General features: G+C 38.5%; 1 protein-coding gene across 1 annotated transcript in view; it reads right to left on the bottom strand.

The window, feature by feature from the left end:
* Nucleotides 1-21,653, bottom strand: part of LOC109468951 (stabilin-2-like) — a gene marked incomplete at its 5' end in the record, with an annotated part of 114,023 nt that overhangs the window by 19,474 nt on the left and 72,896 nt on the right. The window contains 17 exons of the mRNA XM_019767328.1: nucleotides 331-408; nucleotides 657-777; nucleotides 4,714-4,850; nucleotides 5,338-5,481; nucleotides 5,869-5,964; nucleotides 6,434-6,592; nucleotides 6,905-6,998; nucleotides 7,359-7,487; nucleotides 7,683-7,734; nucleotides 8,608-8,719; nucleotides 10,925-11,011; nucleotides 11,675-11,770; nucleotides 14,391-14,453; nucleotides 15,070-15,225; nucleotides 16,888-16,968; nucleotides 18,609-18,662; nucleotides 20,669-20,785. Coding sequence (XP_019622887.1) covers nucleotides 331-408; nucleotides 657-777; nucleotides 4,714-4,850; nucleotides 5,338-5,481; nucleotides 5,869-5,964; nucleotides 6,434-6,592; nucleotides 6,905-6,998; nucleotides 7,359-7,487; nucleotides 7,683-7,734; nucleotides 8,608-8,719; nucleotides 10,925-11,011; nucleotides 11,675-11,770; nucleotides 14,391-14,453; nucleotides 15,070-15,225; nucleotides 16,888-16,968; nucleotides 18,609-18,662; nucleotides 20,669-20,785 — 1,776 coding nt within the window. The remainder of the gene's footprint in view (nucleotides 1-330; nucleotides 409-656; nucleotides 778-4,713; nucleotides 4,851-5,337; nucleotides 5,482-5,868; nucleotides 5,965-6,433; nucleotides 6,593-6,904; nucleotides 6,999-7,358; nucleotides 7,488-7,682; nucleotides 7,735-8,607; nucleotides 8,720-10,924; nucleotides 11,012-11,674; nucleotides 11,771-14,390; nucleotides 14,454-15,069; nucleotides 15,226-16,887; nucleotides 16,969-18,608; nucleotides 18,663-20,668; nucleotides 20,786-21,653) is intronic.

Genomic DNA, 21,653 nt, shown 5'->3' with positions numbered 1-21,653 from the left:
ATGTACATTGTAATTGTTCTGCCATAAATCTAAATCTATGTGTTCTAACATTGTGGGTAACATGACAACATTACCAGCATTGATACCATAACATTACCTCCATTGAGCTAACAAAATTAAGCTAAAATTGCCAGGGAATGGTTTTAGAATATCTCAATTACGAGACCAATATTGTGCCATATGGACTGCATAACACAGAAGAAGCAACCATATTGGGATTTAATGCAAATCCTTAGTACGCAGAAACCATCTGTCTTATGGAGTGATTTCTAGCCAATTATTCAAGAATCCAGATGCTTCAAAAATAAACAGGAATGCAGGAATCCATACCTGATCTATCTGATGGATGATCCCGTTGGAGGCCAAACTTTCATTTCCAATGATTTTTGCACCTCCAACTAGTAAGTACTGAAAAAAAAACATTTCACACCCTGTGAGAACTTAAACTCAAAGGAGTCAGGTTAGAAGTGATCCTAAATCAATGCTACTTTAGCCAGATTAAGACATACTGTATTTCAATGATCGAGAAGCAGCATATATATTGTATACAGTATTTTATACAGCTGTAAGTACAAAGAGGAGTTGTTCGTAAAATATAGGGGTATATTCCAGCCTGCACACCAGTACATACAACTTGAAACAGATATACTACCTACCCCATCGTCCTGTGTGAGAGAAAGCATGGTTCCCAGCAGCAGGGTTGGCAGTGGCTGGGACTGATCCAGGTAGTACTGAGTCAGGTTATCAAAGGTCAGACTGCTGTTGGCTGTGTGGTACCTGCAGTCATCAAACAACAACACCGTGTGAAAATAATGACTCTTTTCTCACCTGCACCCTGCACAACAGCCATTCGTTGCTTGCAAGTCAAAGAGGAATAAACCAAGTGGACCAGTTCAAGTTCAATATTTGCTGTCATATGGTGCAGTAAAGCTGCAAAATAGAGCTTTATCTTAGCTACAAAGGTACATGTAGGATGAGAAGCAAACTCAAAAGCTGTGACCTCAAATCACCTGCATGTCCCGCAGAGATGTTTGTTTGTTTGTTTGTTTATTGGTTCGCATATATATAAAAAAAAAACAATAAAATGAACATATTACTGACAATAAAATAAAATGCTGGGGAAAGATATTAAGCCATAGTGGCTTGTCTGGGATCTTCCCCGACAAAATTAGTTAACAACTGAAATAATACTGACAAATCAAATGGTAACAATAAATAACAATAAGTAGTTAGTAAATTTGATCAATATGATCAATATGATAATGGTAACAAAACAAATAGTAACAATGAGTAACAAAAGTGATTGATAAATAACGCTAATTACAAATAATATGTTAAAACATAGGTTAACAGCAATAACTCAAGAAACAATAAATGAATTTTAAAAAGAAACGGAAATTCAAACTTATACAGATGAAATCACAGTAATAAGACATCAAATGTCGGTGGGAAATAAAAGTATGTGATTTTTAAGATTTCGTTTAAAGCTAATCATTGATGTTAAACATTTTAGGTGGAGCGGGAGATTATTCCAAGTAGTTGTACATTTATATTTTACACTCATTTGGGCTACGGTACGTTCTAACTAGGGGGATATGGAAATGGGCACTTTGTCGAGTTTGGTAAGTATGAAAATGGGAATTAAGATTTAGAAGACCATTAAATGTGTCTGGAAGAGAACAAGTAAGGAATTTAAACGTAAATAGCATCAGATGAAGTCTGTTTATATCAAAAATATTCAAAATCTTAAGTTTTGTAAACAAAGGTGCAGAATGTGCGCGGAAACTGGCGGCGGTGGCTGAACGAACAAATCTTTTTTGGAGTAATACTAGGGGCTGTAGTGTGGTTTTGTAGGCGCATCCCCAGACTATATTCCCGTAGGTTAGATATGGGTATATTAAGCTATTGTATATGGTAATAATGGTTTTTTGAGTAAGAAGATGTTTAAGTTTTCCAATAATACCAATAGTTTTTGAAATTTTTTTACCTAACATAGTTATATGTGGTTTCCAGGTTAATCGTTCATCAATGATTATACCTAAGAATTTGGCTTGACTCTCTTGAGAAAGGGTCACATTTTTTAAAAAGATTTTGGCGCTTCTATTGTAGGTTTTATTTTTATTACAGAAAATAAGGTAGTATGTCTTCTTAACATTGACTGATAATTTATTTGCCTCAAACCACGATATAACCCTTTTCAATTCTTCGTTAGCCAGGTTTACTAGCGTATCAAAATTCGAGTTTGAAAGAAAAAGATTTGAATCATCTGCAAATAGGATAAAGAAAATAATTGAGGATGCTTTTTCGAGGTCATTTATATAAATCAAAAAAAGTAGGGGTCCTAGTATCGAACCCTGTGGGACACCACATTCTATTATTTTAAGTTGTGATTTATTATCATTAAGGGTTACGTATTGCTGTCTATTGGATAGATAAGAAGAGAACCATTTTATTGCGGAGTCACATATACCATATCGTTTTAGTTTATTGAGTAGAATGGAATGATTAACTGTATCAAAGGCCTTTGATAGATCGAGAAAGATTCCTATAGTGTATTCTTTGTTATCTATAGCGGTAGAAATTTTTTCCATTAAGTGTATGAGTGCTAGAGAAGTAGAATAGCCCTTTCTGAAGCCATATTGGTGTTTATATAGGATGTTATTTTTGATTTAAATGTTTCAGAAGACGATTGTATACTAGTTTTTCCAAGACCTTAGATACGCAGGGAAGGACAGATATTGGTCGATAGTTATTAACACTAAGTGGATCACTGCTTTTAAAAATAGGCGTTACTTTTGCGACTTTTAGTGGGTGAGGGACAACTCCATTTTGCAAGGATAGAGACAGAATATGCGTTAGAGGGGCAATAACATAGGGCAGTGATGACTTTAGTACTTTAGGGCTTATTTCGTCATGACCAGCAGCTGAGTCTTTTAAGTTTTTGATAATATCTGTAATTTCAGCACCAGTTGGTGGTATAAAAGTTGATAGGTTAGAATTTACTTGTAAGGTGATGTAGCTAAGAGGGTCTTGTATTCCTTTTGGGATTTTACTATCAAGTATAGGTCCAATATTAATGAAAAAATCATTGAATTCGTTACATATTTCATCTTTATTTTCGGTAGTTTTGGTACCAATTTGTATTTTGTTTGGACCAGCTGATTTACTTTTATTACGATTTAAAACGTCATTTATCAGGTTCCATGTTTGTTTTATATTACTAGTGGCTTCATTGAACTCTCTGTGATAGTATTCCTTCTTTGCAGTTTTTAGGAGATGATTTAACTTATTCCGGTATTTTTTATAGATACTGTGGTTTAAGGGTGTCGGGTTCTTGATATATTTAGTAAAGAGCTTGTTTTTTCTGCGTATTGACTTTAACAAACCACTGCTTAGCCAGGGTTTTCTGCGAGAATGTTGGGAGATTTTTGTAATTTTCTTTGGGAAACATTTTTCGTATAACGATCCGTATGTTTCAAAAAATTGATTATATGCTTTTTCTGTGTCTGTTTCGTTTAATACGTCGCTCCATACTATTTCTGATAGGGATTGTGTAAATTTCTGAATGTTAGTTGTGTTAACTTGACGATAAGATATTTTGTCTGTCTGCCTGACTGGCTCGTTTAAATCGGATGTAAGGAATATTGGGAAGTGATCTGATATGTCAGTGATGAGGATGCCAACTTTGATATTGTTGCTAACAGAGTTTGTATAAATGTTGTCTATCAGGGTAGCAGAGTAAGGTGTAATTCTGGTAGGTTTGCATATAAGTGGGTAAAAGCCAGATGAGAACATTTCATTTACATGATCAGTAGTGGGTTGGTTAGTGTTGTTTAACAGATTAATATTGAAATCACCAATAATGTAACAAGTTGTTCTTTCCCTATTAATATTGTTCATAGATTCCTTTATGCGCTCATTGAATTCTGCAATGTCGGTATTTGGTGGGCGATACACACAGCTCAATATTGTTTTTTCTCCTTCGGGTTACTTGGAATGATTTCAATGGATATACTCTTTGTGCCTGTGTCGTCGATGATAAATTCTAGGTCAGGTCGTTCTTGATAGTATACGTCGTTTCTTATGTATAGTGAAACCCCCCCTCCAGATCTATTCTTTCTGCAGTGATGTATACTATTATAACCAGGTATACTATAATTTTCTGTGATATCATCTGTTAGCCATGTTTCTGTTATTGCAAGAACTGTAAAATTTTGGTGCAGGGAGGAGAGATATTCGTTGAGCTCATTAAAATGGCAAGGAAGGCTTCGTACATTTAAGTGGAACAGAGATAGAGTGTTACAACAGGACATGTTACAAGATTTATTAAAGGATTCAGCAGTATAATATTGAGAAGATGTATTTATAGAAGTATAAAAGTCGTTAAGAAAGTTTGTATCAGGATCCAGTGGGGAAATTTGTGACTTATTGTCTAAATTATTTAGTTCAGTAGGGTTAAATATCAGGGTGCTGGGTTGTGGGGTTTTTGAGTTCATGATGGGTGTTCAAGGTTTACTTGACTTAGCTCAAAACAGTTCAGGAATTTCCACAGGAAACAGTTCAGGAATTTCCAATCGTGTGTTCTTTTCCAATTGGTTACATGATCTGAACAGATTTAAAATTTCCTGTTGAAATTCATGTGTTTCAGGGACTATTTTTATTTTATTCAGGTACTTTTTTTAACAGACTTGAGAAAAAAATCTGTTTGCGTACTTAATGAGGAAGGGGATGTTGTCGACCTCCCACCACCTGGACTTGTCCTCTTCAGACAGCTTGAGGAAGGCGTCGTCAGTGAAAGCAAACACCGTTTTCATCACCGGGCCAGAAAATAGATTCTGCAGGCCAGCTATCTACAACAGGAACAGCACAGGGTTGTTAGGCATACTGTCAACAGTGTAGAGTTAGATTTCTGCATGCTATAGGCCAATTTTGTTGGTTAACCTTCTCACCACCCATTGCCTAACTACAACCTATATATACATGTAAGTGCCAAACCTTAGCATGCTTAAGGTTAAGTAACCAAGGGTTTTGTAGAAATGCGTATCTTTACACGTTGAATTTATTCAATGTTGGGTAATATATCTTGTATTTATCGACTTTGCACACATTTTTTGTGACCTGTACTTACCCTAGTGCCCCCCAAAAGTGCAATGAAGGTCCATAAATAAGTTTCATCAGGTTGGTAAGTCACTAAGGAAGGTGACGGACGGTCACTCAAATGTCGGCTGATTAAACCTCTTGATTGTGTAAAAAGACTCTCTTTATTCTACAATAAAGGTCTTCATTCATTACCAATAGTAAAGAAGAAATAGGAATGTAAAGAGCCCATGGTCTTACAGCAATGAGATTACTGAAGGTGGACAGTTCTGGTCGTCCAGTCAGCTCCACCAGCAGTGTGCCGTAACACCTGCGCCCGTCCCCGATGTACCCGTCCACACAGGTGCAGTTGTTGGTACCCGGGCCTGTCTGCGTACACACGGCCTGCAAAAAACAGCGACAAGAAACACATTCATACCAATGAACAAGAAATTTACCAACTCTACATTATTTCTCTTTACTGTTACTTTCCACTTTTTACACAGTGTTTTTTCTACTTCATACCCTTTTTGATAAAAAATTACTTGCAGACTAACAACTGACACCATAATTGAAGAAAATCTTAATTTTTGAAAGTGCATTTGCTAGATTAGTATAATGTAAGACACTGCAATGAATATGCTGTGTCAATAAGGGAAATGGCCAATTCTCCAGAAGGTTCCCAGAACCCTCTAGTAGTAAAAACTCTTCATAGTCTTAAAATATTCACCAAAATTTCAGAAGCCATCCATGTCTTCCATAAGCCATGGTTGCTCTTCAAATACCACTCACCTGACTGTGACATCCCCCGAAGTTCTCCAGGCAGGGGTTGATGGGTGTGCATGTTTTCCCATCACCACGGAAACCTCGCATACACCTGCAGTCATTCTGGAAAACAGGGACACTTCCTTATATGCAAGCATATGCACACTTGTAGTCACAAAGCATAACATGGCTAATATGAGATATAAGTCATGGAATAAAGGCAAGTTCCCATGGGCCAATAAATGATACATTTTTCCACTTAACATGCTCATGTTTAATCTTGGTGCTTCTGAGATACATACAAATAGGAATTATAATCTAGCGTTACATGTACATGTGCCATTCAGGCCAGGTGAGATTTCTTTCTGTGTAGATTAAAGGAAAGGGTGGCTTATCAAGAAATGCAAATCAATAATACACAACACGTCAGAGATAATGAACAAACTGTGTACGGGATGTGTGTACACTAAGTTTATACACTATACCAGACAAACATCAGTCTTATAGAAAGTACCAAAGGGTATTCTTTGAGGTTCAATTTCCTTACTGACAATGACAATAAACTTTATTGCATATTACCAACAGTACTGACCTGCCCTGGTGCAGTGAAGATACAGTCAGCATGTGGGTCACACCCTCCCCTGTTCAGGGAGCGACAGTTGTCCACAGGGATGCACGAGATGCCGTCACCTTCCCAGCCCTCATCACACTGGCACACATTGGTGCCTGGTCCAACCTTGATACAGGTGGCCTGGGTGTGAGAGACAAGACGTGTTAAACACAATTCCTGTAGATATCAGATATCGTTCACCAGATACCCTTCCTGTAGGCACAAAAGTCAAGCAACAATCTGGAATATTAGGTATGGGCTACAGAATGAAAGAATGGCAAACTATCACACTAAAACTACCCATAAAGAGTGCATTTGTACATGTTAACTGATACAAACTACAAGCAAACTGCACTACAATGTATCACACAAAAGCTACTCATGAAATACATGTACACTATACTCTAAGCTAAACGTGTGTAATGATACAAACAACAAGCAAGTGGTACATACGTCGGGATGACATCCTCCTCTGTCAGGCAAGCGGCACGGGTTCATCTCGATACATTCTAGACCAGACCCTGTGTATCCTGATTTGCACACACATCTGTGGACAACAAAACATCTTGGTCAAACAAGCTAACAAAGCTCTTCTTCAATATCGCTATTGATATAAAGATGCCCAGAGGCCTGAAATGACAACACATCAAGAAAGAAACAACTTAAAGGAATACAGTAAGCTTCTTATGAAATTGTAGGCTTTGTAGCAAATACAGTGTCCAGGCAACACCAGTCCTTTTCAGCCTTATTAATTAGTACACTGAAGTAGCAGCTTGGCTAGTAGACATACATGTACATACCACTTCTCTTGGTTACAGGTTTAGGCAACAAGGAGAAGGTTAATTATGTTGGTTTTAGTTCAGGCCTATTGTTAGTTACATGAAGTATAATGCCCTATCCTTCTCACCTGATGTTCCCAAACTGGTTATCACACTGTGCGTGCTCGTGGCAGACGTCCAGGTTGGGTCCACACGGGTTGATGGGCTGGTCACAGTTCTCCCCTGTCCAGCCCTGCTCACACGTGTTCGGCTTACATGTGCCGTCTCCGTTCGGCCCTCCGTTACACTCACCGTGTAGACAGTCACATTCTGATCACAAAGGGGAAAAATAATATCATTCAACACTGTGGTAAACTTAAACCATGATAACCTGAGACATATTTGTATTTCCAGGACTGACAAGTACAGTCCAACATTGAGACTCTAGGCTACCACACGTGTTCGGCTTACAGGTGCCGTCTCCGTTCGGCCCTCCGTTACACTCACCGTGCAGACAGTCACATTCTGGTCACAAAGGGGGAAAACATATAATCAACACTGTGATAACCTAAGACATATTTTGTATTTCCAGGACTGATCGAAAAGTACAGTCCAACATTGAGATGGCATGTGTTTGGCTCCGTTCGGCCCTCTGTTACACTCACGCAGTGAAGACAGTCAAATTCTGATCAAAAACATGTTCAACATGGTGGTAAACTTTGATATAACCTGAGACATATTTGTATTTCCAGGACTGTACAGTACAGTCTAACAATGAGACTGAAGATGATGAGTCTAGACTACATGTACATAAAACATTGAGCACTATACCAATACATTGTACATATCTCTATAATTTCCATTTGAATGGGTTTATCTAGTATATCATAAACTACATGATGTGCAAGGGGCTTTTGTGTAGCAAATGGACCATGGCTGTATGAGTTTCCAGGAATATACAGTCAAGGTAAACAGTAAAAGACTGCAAATAGAGCAGCTCATGTCTAGACTTTTAACATGTTGCATCATAAATACACAAATTGTAAAGTACCAATATAGAATAAAGAGGGCAGAAGTGGGATTTACATCAAAGCTAAACCCATGTATTACACAATATATTATGACTCTTGAAATTACTACATTACTTAGCTGGTGTCCTAAGAATCAATTTTCCTGTTTAAAGGTAAAACTAATAATTGTTCTAACACAAAAGGTAAATGTTCTCACCCAGAGCTTTTTCTTCTTTCTCTAGGTGAGAACATTAACCGTTTGTGTTGGAACACAAGTTTTACGTTCAAATATGTAACTACCAACACAGGTGAACTTTCATGGTATAAAGCCACTTTCCTGCCTTTATACAGCCCTAAGACCGGGATGGAAGACAGCATACACATGTACCTTTATCACAGTTGACACCATACAGGAGTCTATCCTGGCAGATTTCACAAGTTGTGCCCATGAACCCAGGATCACAGACACAGGTGCCGTTGCCATTGATGCCGCCATTACACTGTATCATAAAACACACAAGCAGGTTATTACATGTACATGTACTACAAACACAAGGGGAGGGATCTATAAAGGTTTACCTTGAGATGTCAGCCCAGCTTTCCTTTCATGTGGCGCCATTTAGTTATTTCTTAAGACTCGTTTTGGTTTGTATCTGTGGGCCACAGCTGGCACACGGAAGCTTTTATACTAATGAAAAATCTCATTATCAGTCCGCTGTCTACACTCGTGTGAGTTAAGACACCATCGTCGTAAGAATCACAATCCTCATGGTACTGCATGTATGGTAATAAAATGATTCACAGATGTCTTCTGAGCTCACTTTTGCTGCTCATCATGATAAATAATGGCTCAAATTGTCAATCTGAAGCCCAAGATGTACACTAAGTATGCTAGGAATATTTAAAAGCTTAGCAAGTGTGAGGAAGACACAATCTCCTTCTGCTGAATTTGTAGCCTGGCTCTGTGTTTCTTGTGTTTAAATGTGACAAATGTATGTAATAGACAGCGAACATAATATTTCAGTGCTTGACGTTTGTCTTGAGGGAACGCAGACAAGATCAAAACAGTGCAATAACCAAGACAAATGTCCACAGTACACAGGCTGGAAATATTTTTGTGCATTTCTACCCTTCGTACATGCATATTATATCATTGATTTAAAAGTATTATCCAGTATATACAAAGGTTTAATTATAAGAAAATTAATGGGGCTTTATATAGACACATTTTCTCCTGAAAGAAAGCAGTTAACACTCACTAAAACTTTGTTTAAGTACGATCTTGTCTCCAGTCTGAAGACATCTAGTAATTATAGCAAACGCGACGTCTGGTGTTTGGGGAAAACGTTAAATCATGATTACGGCCTTAAACACTGTAAAAATTACGGCCAAGCTGGACAGGTGGCCACTGGTATCCAACTGTGCTGACCTTAATGACAAATTCATTAAGTTTCATTACTATAAGGAGACACGTAAGGATTTATTGATCATTTGACCAGCCCGTAAACCTTGACGACAAACTTAAGTACCAACATCCCGGTACTTGGGACGGAAGATTTGTGAAGGCTGGACGACTAAATGGGTCTTTTTTCATCAATATCTGAGAGGCGGGCCGGCCCTTAGTGATTTCCTATCAAACCGTGGCGTCAAACATCGGTGTTTATGTCGCTGTAAGGCCAGGTTGTTTTTACTGCATTGGATCATGGGATATGGCAATGTAGTTACGGCTGGCTGCAAAGGTACACATTATTCGGTATGGTCGTGTTTAAATCAAGGTGGCAAGGTCGTCTTGTGGTTGGGGTTGTTGACTTAGAATCTAAATGGTCTGGGTTCAAAGCCCTACCAGGCCCCAATGTTGTGCCCTTGGAAACGTCATTTTATACAGACCTACAAAATGTATTTCCTCACTTGACTGAGTATATGAGTAACTACACAGAGCTTTGGACAATAAAACTTAGCTGTTTAAAGAAACCTAACTCTCAGTGTATCATACAAACGTGTGCAAAAAAATCATTACAATTTCAGTGTTCGAAATACCTGTCTGCAGTCTGCAATCTGCAGATAGATTTTCAAGATTGCAGAAGAAAAATTTATACAATCTGCAATTTTGCAGAAGGAAAAATAGACTCCAGATTCAATAGTTTTCAATTTAGCAAACTAGCACTCTCAGGTCCTATCAAGGACAGACCACACTTGAGCTCCTGTTCTGAAACAACAGGAACTTCTTCACTAATTTGCATCGTCCTTGTCTTGACTTGTCTATCTTTTGTTTCCTTTTTGAGTTCCAAAAATTTGTCTTCAGTTTATTTGCATATCAATCAATAGTTTTTGCTTATAAACCTGCAGTTCTCCTTCAGTCTCTTAGTGTCACTGATGAGAAACGTAATAGTCTGACAATTTTAGGTAGCACCAAAATTATATACAGCTACTTAAGTAACTGTTTTTTGTGTGTCTTTTATTAGTATGTTTTAGTATGTTTTTGCAGAAAGTATTTCCAAATTGCAGAACAAAATTTTGACTCTTCTGCAATATTGCAGAGCACGGAAAAAAAGTATTTCGGCCACTGAATTTCAACAGGTAGAAGCAAAATCATCATAATGGTTATCATTTCATGTCATGTCATTAAATCCTTGATCCAAACAGACTGCCTTTAAAAATTCAGTAAAAGGGAGGCCTTTACAGAATCAGTCATACATATATATTACCTGTCCATGAAGATTACAGGGTGTGCGGTAACCACCGGGGCATGGCAGACACGACTCTCCATAAAACCCTTCACAACATTCGGGAAGCTGTAAAGAAAGCATAAACCCACATAATGGATACATAAAACATGCATGTATAAACCTTTGGGTGACAACAGATGAAGGATTATACATTAGTAATACAGACTTTTTGGTGCGTTAACACCTTTATTACAGCCCGCACATTACAGGGCTTATAACAGGGTTTACAAGGCGCAGCCTGACTGAGGGCACCAAACTGCTGTAATGGGTCAACTTTTTATATTAATGGTCCAGCTCTTGCAAAGTTAGACTGCTTAAGCATTACAGCAACTGGCTAGGGCAGAATATTTTGTACAAAACTTGTTTCGCATGCAATAGTAGGAAAAACGTGCACCTATAGCAAGTCACATGTAAGTCTTATGTAGGGATAGAAGCCTTGTCCTTTTCATCAGTTACTGATTGCCTCAAGTTTTGGGTCATTGAATATCACGTTTTTACTATATTGTACATTAATTTTATGATGCCAGAAAATGAAAATTTTGAAAGCAGTGCCTTAGGGCAAATGGCTTAAAATCACAATAAACAATTTACAGTTAATATCATATTTTACAACTGCATTTATGGCCCTTGCAAATGAAAATCTCCAGAAATCATTACAATGGAAAATGGCTTAACATTGCAATAAACAAGTCAGTAAAGTTTGTGTTGTCCCAGAGGACTATCACCTACCATGACAGTCTGGTTGCACTTGCGTGAACAGCCAGTATGGGGGAAACGGATGTTCCAAATCAGCGTCCAGAACACACATCCACGCTCCACGATTTCCTGAAGTAGCAAAGTACAAATAAATGTTACACTATATTCACGCAAGCTTGTCACAGTTGACATGGTTTCTGCACTGAAGCTAATTCGCCACATCCTTCCAATTGATTTGCTATCATCTTTGCTTTATCATCAAATGGGTAACATGCAAGGAGTATGGGCCACTTGCACTACCATACTTGTATCTATAATAGTTTTCTTCAGTTGACATCTTTAGTGGCACTTTTATGTTGCAGTTTTCGTGACCACTTGAACCGTGAACTTATTATTACCGTGGACAAATAATTTGCCAACTTTCTTTTTTCTGTACATGACACCACCAAGACCATTTAGTAATGAGAATGTGTCCATTTTTCTTTCACTGTGATCTTCATAAAGTGAATAGCAATAATCTTTTCAGAGTCCCCCTCTCCCTCTCTGCCAGTGGTGTGAATTACATGTAAATTCAGCCTGCCAAAGGTTTGAAAAAAAATGCATCCCTTGCACATCCAAGCTTTATGACCGACATAACACCACAGCTTGTCAAATGGCACCCCAGTCAGTAATGACTCCCTCCAGACAAACAGTCTATGGTCCATAGCTAAGTGTCACCAGTGTGACTGCTTCCCCCGAGGCAGAGCCATTCGCTTCAGCCTTGGTCAGCATTTTCCGACTGTTAGGACTTCAAGGCGCTTGAACAGCAGGTTGTAAATCGTAATGACTTCTTGCATCACGAAGTAGTCCACACAGAGATGCTGGCGGATGCTTATGCACAAAAATCAATGTATTCAAACATTCAGGATTTAAGACTTCTACATTTTGGACTTAGATAAATGCTAATTTGAAATCTGACTTCTTGAATAACATGACTCTAACATGATATACTAGTACTACAAGAAGAGGAAAATTGTCAACGTTACTTCTACAGTTCTACTCCAAGGAAGTGATTTATTGTTTTTGACATCTGTGTGTGTTTTTGGCTAACTAACGAACAGTATGGCGGAAGAGGGTGAAATCTGCAATCTCTGATTGCCTTGTTGCCACATAATTACATGTACATGTATTATGTAAAAGAAACCCTAAGATTGAATCCTTTTGAATTTGGCCCAAGCAAGTTTGTTAGCATTTACATTCATTCAGCACTTATTAACTTATTAAATATCTCCACCTATTGAATATCTCCTGTGAAGCAGTTCAAGACTAAGTACATTTGTACAGACAGCCCTCTCAGTATTCTGCCCACTTCTGAGGCAGGCAAGCCACCATGACAGTAGAGCTATAACCATGCAACCGTGCAACAGTAACCCGTCCCATGGGTCTACCTACACAGGCCATATTCAGTAACGACAGCCCTTCGGATCATTCCGCTCAACGGCCATGATACGGGCCTGCCAATGAGAACATGCTCCATTTTCTGGACATATTAAATAACAGCCTTATGGAATGGGAGGCAGGCAGGGAGAGAAATGGACCGATAATGTCACCGGGTGGACAAAGAAAACCTTCACCAAAATGCAAGCTATGGCATACATTAGGCTGAAATGGAGGGCCAGATTGGTGCCCCTACATTTGTATAACCATCCCTGGTAAAGGGAATATTGATGACACTCACTACAAAGAATGCAAATTCCCATCACAGAGACATGTACAAAATGTATGTCGAGGTGGTTACGAAATATGTATTATATTTATTGTAAAATTTCTCTGGAGTCAAGAAGTTATGAGCTGATATTATTATCAGAACAGCTGTAACAATTGAACCGGTAGTATACATGTACATGCATAAGTTTTCATGCACCACAACTTTTTACGTCCATTGACTTCAAGTTGATAGATCGATCCAGATTGGTGTAATAGAAGAATCTAAAATAGCAAAAAAAACTTGACATACTATCAATACAACCTTGACACAATATGAATAGGGGTAGAACCGGATGAAAACAATCTTTCCAACCAGAAAAGCTCATATTGAGAGTATTACTTTTTACAGCAGCTGCCCTAGCCTGCAGTTACTTATCTTAAGCATTTCCAATAAAACTGTCGCCTCGGGATGGAGCAACAACCTCACAGCAATATACATTGTACACCCCCAAAACGGAGAATCCATAAACATGCCGAGGGGAAACATTTGTCTCCTGTAACACTGCAAGGAACCTACTTCATGTCAAAAATTACAACGCTTGTAAAAGATAATACTAGTCTGATATCTGATACTAGAGGGATATTTTGTGTCCCACTTGTGTCTGGGACTGCCATGCCAAGTTTGGGCTGATTAGCCACACAAGACATTGCACATGACTACAACACCACTCTCAAGATGGAAGGATGCCTACTACTTTCAAGATGGATACTATAAATCGTGACTTTTGGGCAGTATGTTTATATTGGCAGTTTTTGCTGGCATGTCTGTACTGCAACCTTATCTTTACAGTAAACAAGTAATTTTCACTTCCTTTTAGCTGCACCTGCCACCACCCCGAACGTATAGTTCTGCAAACCTGTCGATTTTTCTAAGAACCACGAACATGAAGTGATTTACAGTACATGTATCATGTATAATAATATTGATGTGAGGACCATAGGAAGAATAGCTGAAGTGTCAACTGAAGCTAAATGTGGCATTCAAGTCAAGTGAAAGACTCACCAGTGGCTCAGCACCCTCAGGACAGCCGTTCAGGTCTATCTGACTACAGCTGCTGCAGCTACCCTGTGGGGAAGAGACATGAAAATCACCTTCAGTTCGTGAACAGAGGCTGCCTAATAGATCTGCATGCAAGGCACTTTTGTAGTGGTAGTGTCAATGATCATACCGTTGCGGGGGTTCCTGACATGCAGCAGTTGGCTTTTTTTCACACCGGATGTATGTGTGTATATTGCACTCAGAAATCTGTTCATGCTGACCAAGTGGCACTGGCCTTGGTCCTGAACATGCCTTGTATCAGTGGGCTTAGTTTATCTTGACTTCTACATTCTTGCATTGTTTTACTTGACCTTTCTCTCTTGATGGAGCCATTCTGCACCAAATTTGCATGACAAGTAGTCTTCTTAATACTGTCCTTGGTGCTGAATATGCCTTCCATTAGTATACTGGTGTTTAACTACCTTCCATTAGCAGGCTTAGTTTAACTCAATTTTGACTGTCTTGTACTGACTTACTCAACTCTCTCCCTACTTCACAAGCCTTTGGCATTAAATTTGTTTTGATAACTGTTAGCCAGCAAGTAGAAGGCAAAAAAATGTCCACGAACGAAGAAAATGATTTGCGTAGCCCAACTTTTGATGTTAAAAATGCTACATGTGCGACAAGTCGTCTTCTTACTCACGGCCACTACGTCGTACAACATGACATCACAGCGGTGGTTGAAGAGCGGCTTGATGGCGTCGGGGATGAGGACTTTGTCGACGCTGTGGACGTAGCCGTTACTCGCCGCGATGTCCGTCTGGTACACGCGGGCGCTGCCGTCCAGCTTTATCGCACCCTAAAATACACAAAAAAAGTTTGTTATGTAACTACATTTAGTGCAAACTACATACAGAAGACAATACAGCAGCAAAAAAAATCAGTATGAATCTTTATTGTCTATGTAGAGAGTAAACAGTCCATATGTATTCTTAATATCATACATATGCTGCTTTATTGCACCATGAAACACAAAGATAAAATCCTTGTACAGTTTGTTATGTAACTACATTTTGTGAATATTGACAATAAATCTATATACAGAAGACAAGAGCAGTTGTAAAAACAATATGAATCCTTATTGTCTATATAGCTATTATACAGTCTATATATGTTCTTATTGTCATTATAACTACTAGTATGCAGTCCATATATATTCTTATTGACTACATAGGTAGTATACAGTCTACATATATCCTTTTATTGTCTATACTATGTAGCTATGAAGATAACTATATAAACAATATGAACTCCACTGCTTCATTGTATACACTAAACTGACAGCAATGAATTGACCCCAATTCATGCTGCTATAAGTCCAGTAACTGGTAATATGATTTTATGTGGCTCCAGAAAAATATGTACAAATTACACTGTATGTGTATACCATGGTCAAACCTATACAAAGTAAGAGAATACACAGCTACATGTAGTTTGTTGAGAAACACACAGCAGCAACATTGCAGATTCACAATGTGTAACTCTTTTAAATGACTTTCATTGTGCAAAAAGCAATGTTAAACATTTTGGCTCTTGTTGAACCTATGAAAAACATGGATCAGCAGCTTTTGACAAAAGTTTGCAAAGTTAAAAAAACTCTGCAAACTCTTGTCAGGATTTCCAAACACAACTAATTGCACAAGAAACACACACACCGGCAGCGTTAACCCCAGTAACAAGGCAGGCCGTGGTGCGACCATGAATACCAATCTGCCTAATGTCACTGATTAGCCTCTCTACACGAAACTCCCCCCACTGCCCATTCCCACTGCCTCACTTGGTTACGCCTGACTCATCTTGCTTATTACACCTTCCTCTTGGTATATATATGATGACATTAGAGGACCTTCGACATTCACAATGGGAAGGGAGGTTGAATGAGAAGCATTAATCCTGCGTTATTAGAGCGATATCCACCGCCCATGCCGGGATGATGGGGTAACGGCTTGCTAATGTGAGGCTCGGGACGACACAGTTTGTGGACAAATAACCTCGTCTTGGAAAGGGGGTCGTTCGACCTGAGCGGGTTTATCCGTAAATAGTTCCATTTATGGGCCGTGTCTCCACATTAAAGTTAGTGGATGTGGGAAGCGCACTGAGAAGATAACTGTGAAAAATCAGATATTACCAACATAACACTTTATATGATCTTTTATACTTTATGATGGCAATGATTGCTTATACAGTCTTGCCCATGAAGGCATTGAAACGCATGCCTTGGGCCTGAAAAACGTTATGGTCTAATCATCATGTATATACTTGGAACACCTGGTGTCTTAAGTTTTCAGTTTCTTAAAAAAGTAATAGTCTGAGCTTTCTTTGCTTACTGAGTCGGGTCATTACCTACACATACAACTAAGCTTCTCAAAGGTTGTATAAGACACAGGACCAGAAATCCAGTCATCTTTGAAACTCAAAGGATCTAGGGAGGGATACAAACATCTTGAGGAGTGCAACTCACCTGGGCGGTTACTGAGACGGTAATGGCCATGTTCTCCAAGGTGGTAAATCTCGGCATGAAGATCAAGTCTTGAACTTCAATCTGCCGGGAAAGATAAGCACAATCATCAGCCAACATCAATTCAATTTCTTGTTTAAAGGAAAAACTTTTGTTCCAACCAGAGCTTTCGACCAATCACTCTGGTCTTTCTCAGTCTCACTGGGTCAGAGTGACTGGTTTACTGATTTGCCTTTTGTGTTGGAACGAAAGTTTTACCTTTAAACATTAACTACCAACACAGATGAACTTTCATGTCAATTCAATTTCTTGGTAATCAGACTTGCCACTTCACTTTTTTATGATTTGAAAAAAAATAGAAAGAAAAAAGAAAAGTCTGGATGACAAAGAGTCTTTTTCATCCTGAGTTTTTCTTACTTTCACTACAATTCATCAAGTAACCTAAGTATCTCAAATTCAAATAATTGCACAATCCATTGCAGTCCCAAAATTCCAATCTATTCATTTGTCAAAAGTTATTTCCAAATTAGTTTTTGATCTTGACAAATCACAGACAACCGGGATGGCTAATTACAATCTTTATCACTTCACTCTGGCATGATGGATCATTGTGCTTATGTGACAAATGCATGTACATGAAAGAAAGGGCAGATGTTACATAATCCTAATTATATCATAACCATGTAGTCTAATTATAACATAGATTGCATGCATCGCTCTGCAATCAAGTTCATAACTAAAAGGCTACAGGCAAACAGGATGGCAATCTGTTACGTTGTCAAACTGTGATGGCAAGCAATTAATAACAGAACAATACGTATCACAGTCATAGTTTTGCACAATGTGTTCATTAATCAAGCTGGCACTAGGATGTCATCTTAACTCATTGAACAATTTGTTTATGTCAATGTGTAATTGTCTTTTAATGATTTTGTTATACTTCAAGGCCAAAGCTGTGACTGAGATGCTTGTTTGAAACCTTTTCTGCCTGCTTGCAACTTTTTGCCTTTCCAATCACTTTTTTTTACCAATTCAGTTAACTTTTTGAGTAACCTGGTTAACTTTTAGTCATTCCTGTACAGCATTTGAGACTTCATTTTCTGTCTTTATCCTCCAGTAACTTCTGTATGTATGAAGTCATCAGCTGTTGTCTCTACTGTTCAAAAGTTCAAAGTGTCTGCAGGTACGTCAAAGGAGATTGGTTCCCAAAATTAAAGGGCACCAGCCTTTCCTCCGGAGTTCTCTCGTACATCTATCTTTCTGCACAGCTGACTGCATTATCACACTATCAATCGCTGGGAACATCAAGACAAATGCCCTGTCATACTCCTGTCGGTTCCCCTCCCTCTGAAGGAAAATTGCCAATACCACACTTCCATACCCATAGAGAGGGGTGAGAATATTAAATAGAGACTGGATTAGGCAATCGATAGGGCAGCATCTACTTGCCCCTGGCTTTGACCCGGAATACAATTACACCGAAACGTGACGACGTGGACACTTTGCTATTCATGGAAGGTTTCCTTACATTCCTTCATCATCAACCTTCATTTTTTTGGCTATCACGATTCATCTTGAACTTCTCTGACCATTTAGATCTGGACAACTCTTAATTTTGTTTCTAAAGGGAGAAATATATTGATATATTGAAGGGGCAGGCTGTGGGAAGGTAGAAAAAAAGCTTAACCTGGCAATCACAGTATAAGTTGAAGTGTTGTACTTACCTTATTGTTGACAATGATGTGATTCTTTAAAATGGCCTTAAGCTTGGGCTTTCCCTGTGTGAAGATGAAAAAAGACACAAACAACTTTCAGTGATTGGTCTTCTGTACAGCATAATCATTAAGCACAGAATTGGTAGGATATTCAGTGAAATTTTGTAAAAGACTGTAACATTGATGAAAACTTGTCAAATCCAGAAACAAGAAGTATAAGTTGTGATCTTCTCCAGTAGAAGATCGCAAATGAAGGTAGGTTATCCAAGGTCACTCTCCCCACCAGGGACAGGCAGTTTCCCTTAAACAAGGATGGGTATGCATGAGTATGGATCGGGAAAGTCCTCTGTCACTCACAGACACAGACAAGCCTTGGTGGAGACGACTACCAACGGTGCCATCCATCAGCAAGTAGGAGTATCGACATCTCAATCACTTTTTAATGGGAAATCCATTACCCACAACATTCGGGCTACAGTTCAGCAGGCTCTTCACCGGCAGCTCAGGAGCTGATTAGTGCGGATAATGGACTGGAGCTGTTAATCTAACACATCCCTCACTCCGGACATTAATCTGTAACCCTTCCTGATGAAGTCCATCCAACATGGCGGACTGTTCCACATGAATCGTCGAAGAAATCATCTATCAACTTTTGGAAAATTTAATGATGGCAGTTCATAAAGCTTTTGGTAATAGTTTGCCCAGACAGAAAATCTCCACATCATGAATATTGTTTAAGGTTGAGCAAAAGTCCCGTGGGAAACTATCAATCAACAATCGAAAATTCGGCTTCATTGATGTACATTTGTATGAAAATTGTATAAGACGGGACATTTGTACATGTAAGGCCTTCAAAATGAAATGTTCAGACGGAAAATCTTACTACATTCCTCCTTTCCAATACATTGTCTCGGTTTTAGAACAGGATTTAAAGGCAATGTCCTTTGAGGTTTGCATCCATTAAATGCTTTGGGACTTGAGCAGACATACTAATGCCTGCATAATAACATTGTCTAGATAATAACTGTTACATATCCAGACAGAAAGTCTTACTACCATTGTCCCCTCTAATACAATTTTCATACAATGTTAACAATATCCTCTGAGATTCTCAATAATGGATTCCCAATTTCAGAACATCTATGAACTTTGAAAACTTAGCTTTGGCATGCCTGTTGAGCAGACCTTTGTAATAATAGGTTCAGACAGAAAATGTTCCTACTGTGAGTCTTTCCAATCATGGAGGTTAAAGGACACCTCCTTGTTCCAACACAGTCTTTGAACAAAGTTTAACAATGTCCTCTGAGGTTTTCAAGCATAGATCCCCAATTTCAGAACATCTTACTTAGCTTTGAAAACTTAAGCCTTGGCATTCCCGTTGGGCAGACCTTTGAAATAATAAGTTCAGACAGAAAATCTTACAACAGTGGCTCTTACCAATAGAGTCCTTGAACAAAGTTTAACAATGTCCTCTGAGGTTTTCAAGTATGGATCGCCAACTTCAGAATATCTATCTTCCTTAAAAGTTAGCATTGGCAGCCCATTGAGTGCAATATTGCCTTTGTAATAATATGTCCAGACAGAGAATCTTACTACTGTGGCCCATTCCAATACATATGTCTCTGTTCAAGGTTTATTAATGTCCTCTGGGGTTTTTCAACATGGATCTCCAATACCAGAATTTCAACAACAGGTTGGAGGATTACTTTGAGTGGAACAACAGATTTCATTTTCAAATTCAGGTGTACTGTACTTCATTCCATTCAACATTTATTCAAGCCTTAAAATCATTAAACGTAATATTGTAGTATACACCATTTCTAGCAAAGAAATATTGAGATACATAAGAAACACTTTAATCTCAAAAAAAAACAGGATCCTCTCTTTACTGGGAGAAGATTAGAATAGTGGTGATAACAGCCTACAGGTCTCCAATACTCCCTTCTAATCAACCCAGATGACTGCCATAAAATTGTTAATTAATTCTACCAGGAACACTGTGAAGTTAATGGCAGTTCCACCCTGATGATGATGACCCATGGTGATCAATGGACCCTTCCCAATCTCACCTCTTCTGACATCAGGTAGTCCAGAGTGCCCTGGGGCAGAGAATCCCAGGCCCCGTTATTGGGAGCGAAGACTGTGAAGGGTCCCGGCTCCTCAAGCATCTCTGCCATTCCTACAAGCTGGTGCAAAGATTTCAAACGAACCTTGTTAATTAATAACATTTGATATTTAAGTTTTCTAACGCTTGAATGTAGCCAAGTTTTCACTGACACAAACATGTCTGTCATTCCTAGTACAAGCTGGTACAAAGATTCCAAACAATACATGTTATATATTATAATCAATTACTGTGAGTCAGTGCATTTGATTACAAAATATGACCTTTCCTTTAAGTGCAACTGAAATGAAATGTAAATCTATCATTCATTTAAAAGCTGGTCTTCTCTGAAAATAACTATCTTTAAATTGATTTTCCGAGATAAACTCGCTATAATTATTTGCTGAAGAAATTGTAACATAGCATTTCATACATTGCAGACTAAATGTAAATTTGTTAGCAGTATTCATGTATAGGTTTTTAAAAGTGCAACAGACTTTGTACCATAGGCATAAACCTGTCAGGCAGCCCAATAATGCAATCCATCACCACAAGGTAGATGTTCAAGGAAAGTCTTACATGCAGACATGTGCCATCATATGATCCCTCCTTTTATCCTACACACAAAATGGACCTTTTAAACGATCATGACGAAATCCCTACCATTATAGGTTTTTAAAGAACGCCATATACATGTATGTTCCATTATGTTCAATCTTTATGATGCTTCTTCCACATCAATTATACTATTAGCACCTTGTTTTTTGCTGTACACAGTTGGGTTCCCCCAAATGGACCTTTTAGCAATCGTGTTGAAAATCCCTATCATTATATGCACCCAAAATATTTATGGCAGGAGCTCAGCTCCATTCACAGATTCCACAGGAAGGCTGCAGGATTTATAGTGCAGGTTTCCTTTACCTTAATGCAGGGAAAGTTACTGACATAAT

This window comes from Branchiostoma belcheri, unplaced genomic scaffold (assembly GCF_001625305.1).
Source record: "Branchiostoma belcheri isolate BF01 breed outbred unplaced genomic scaffold, Haploidv18h27 scaffold10, whole genome shotgun sequence".
NCBI lineage: Eukaryota > Metazoa > Chordata > Leptocardii > Amphioxiformes > Branchiostomatidae > Branchiostoma > Branchiostoma belcheri.
This window is presented reverse-complemented; position numbering and strand designations above follow the sequence as displayed.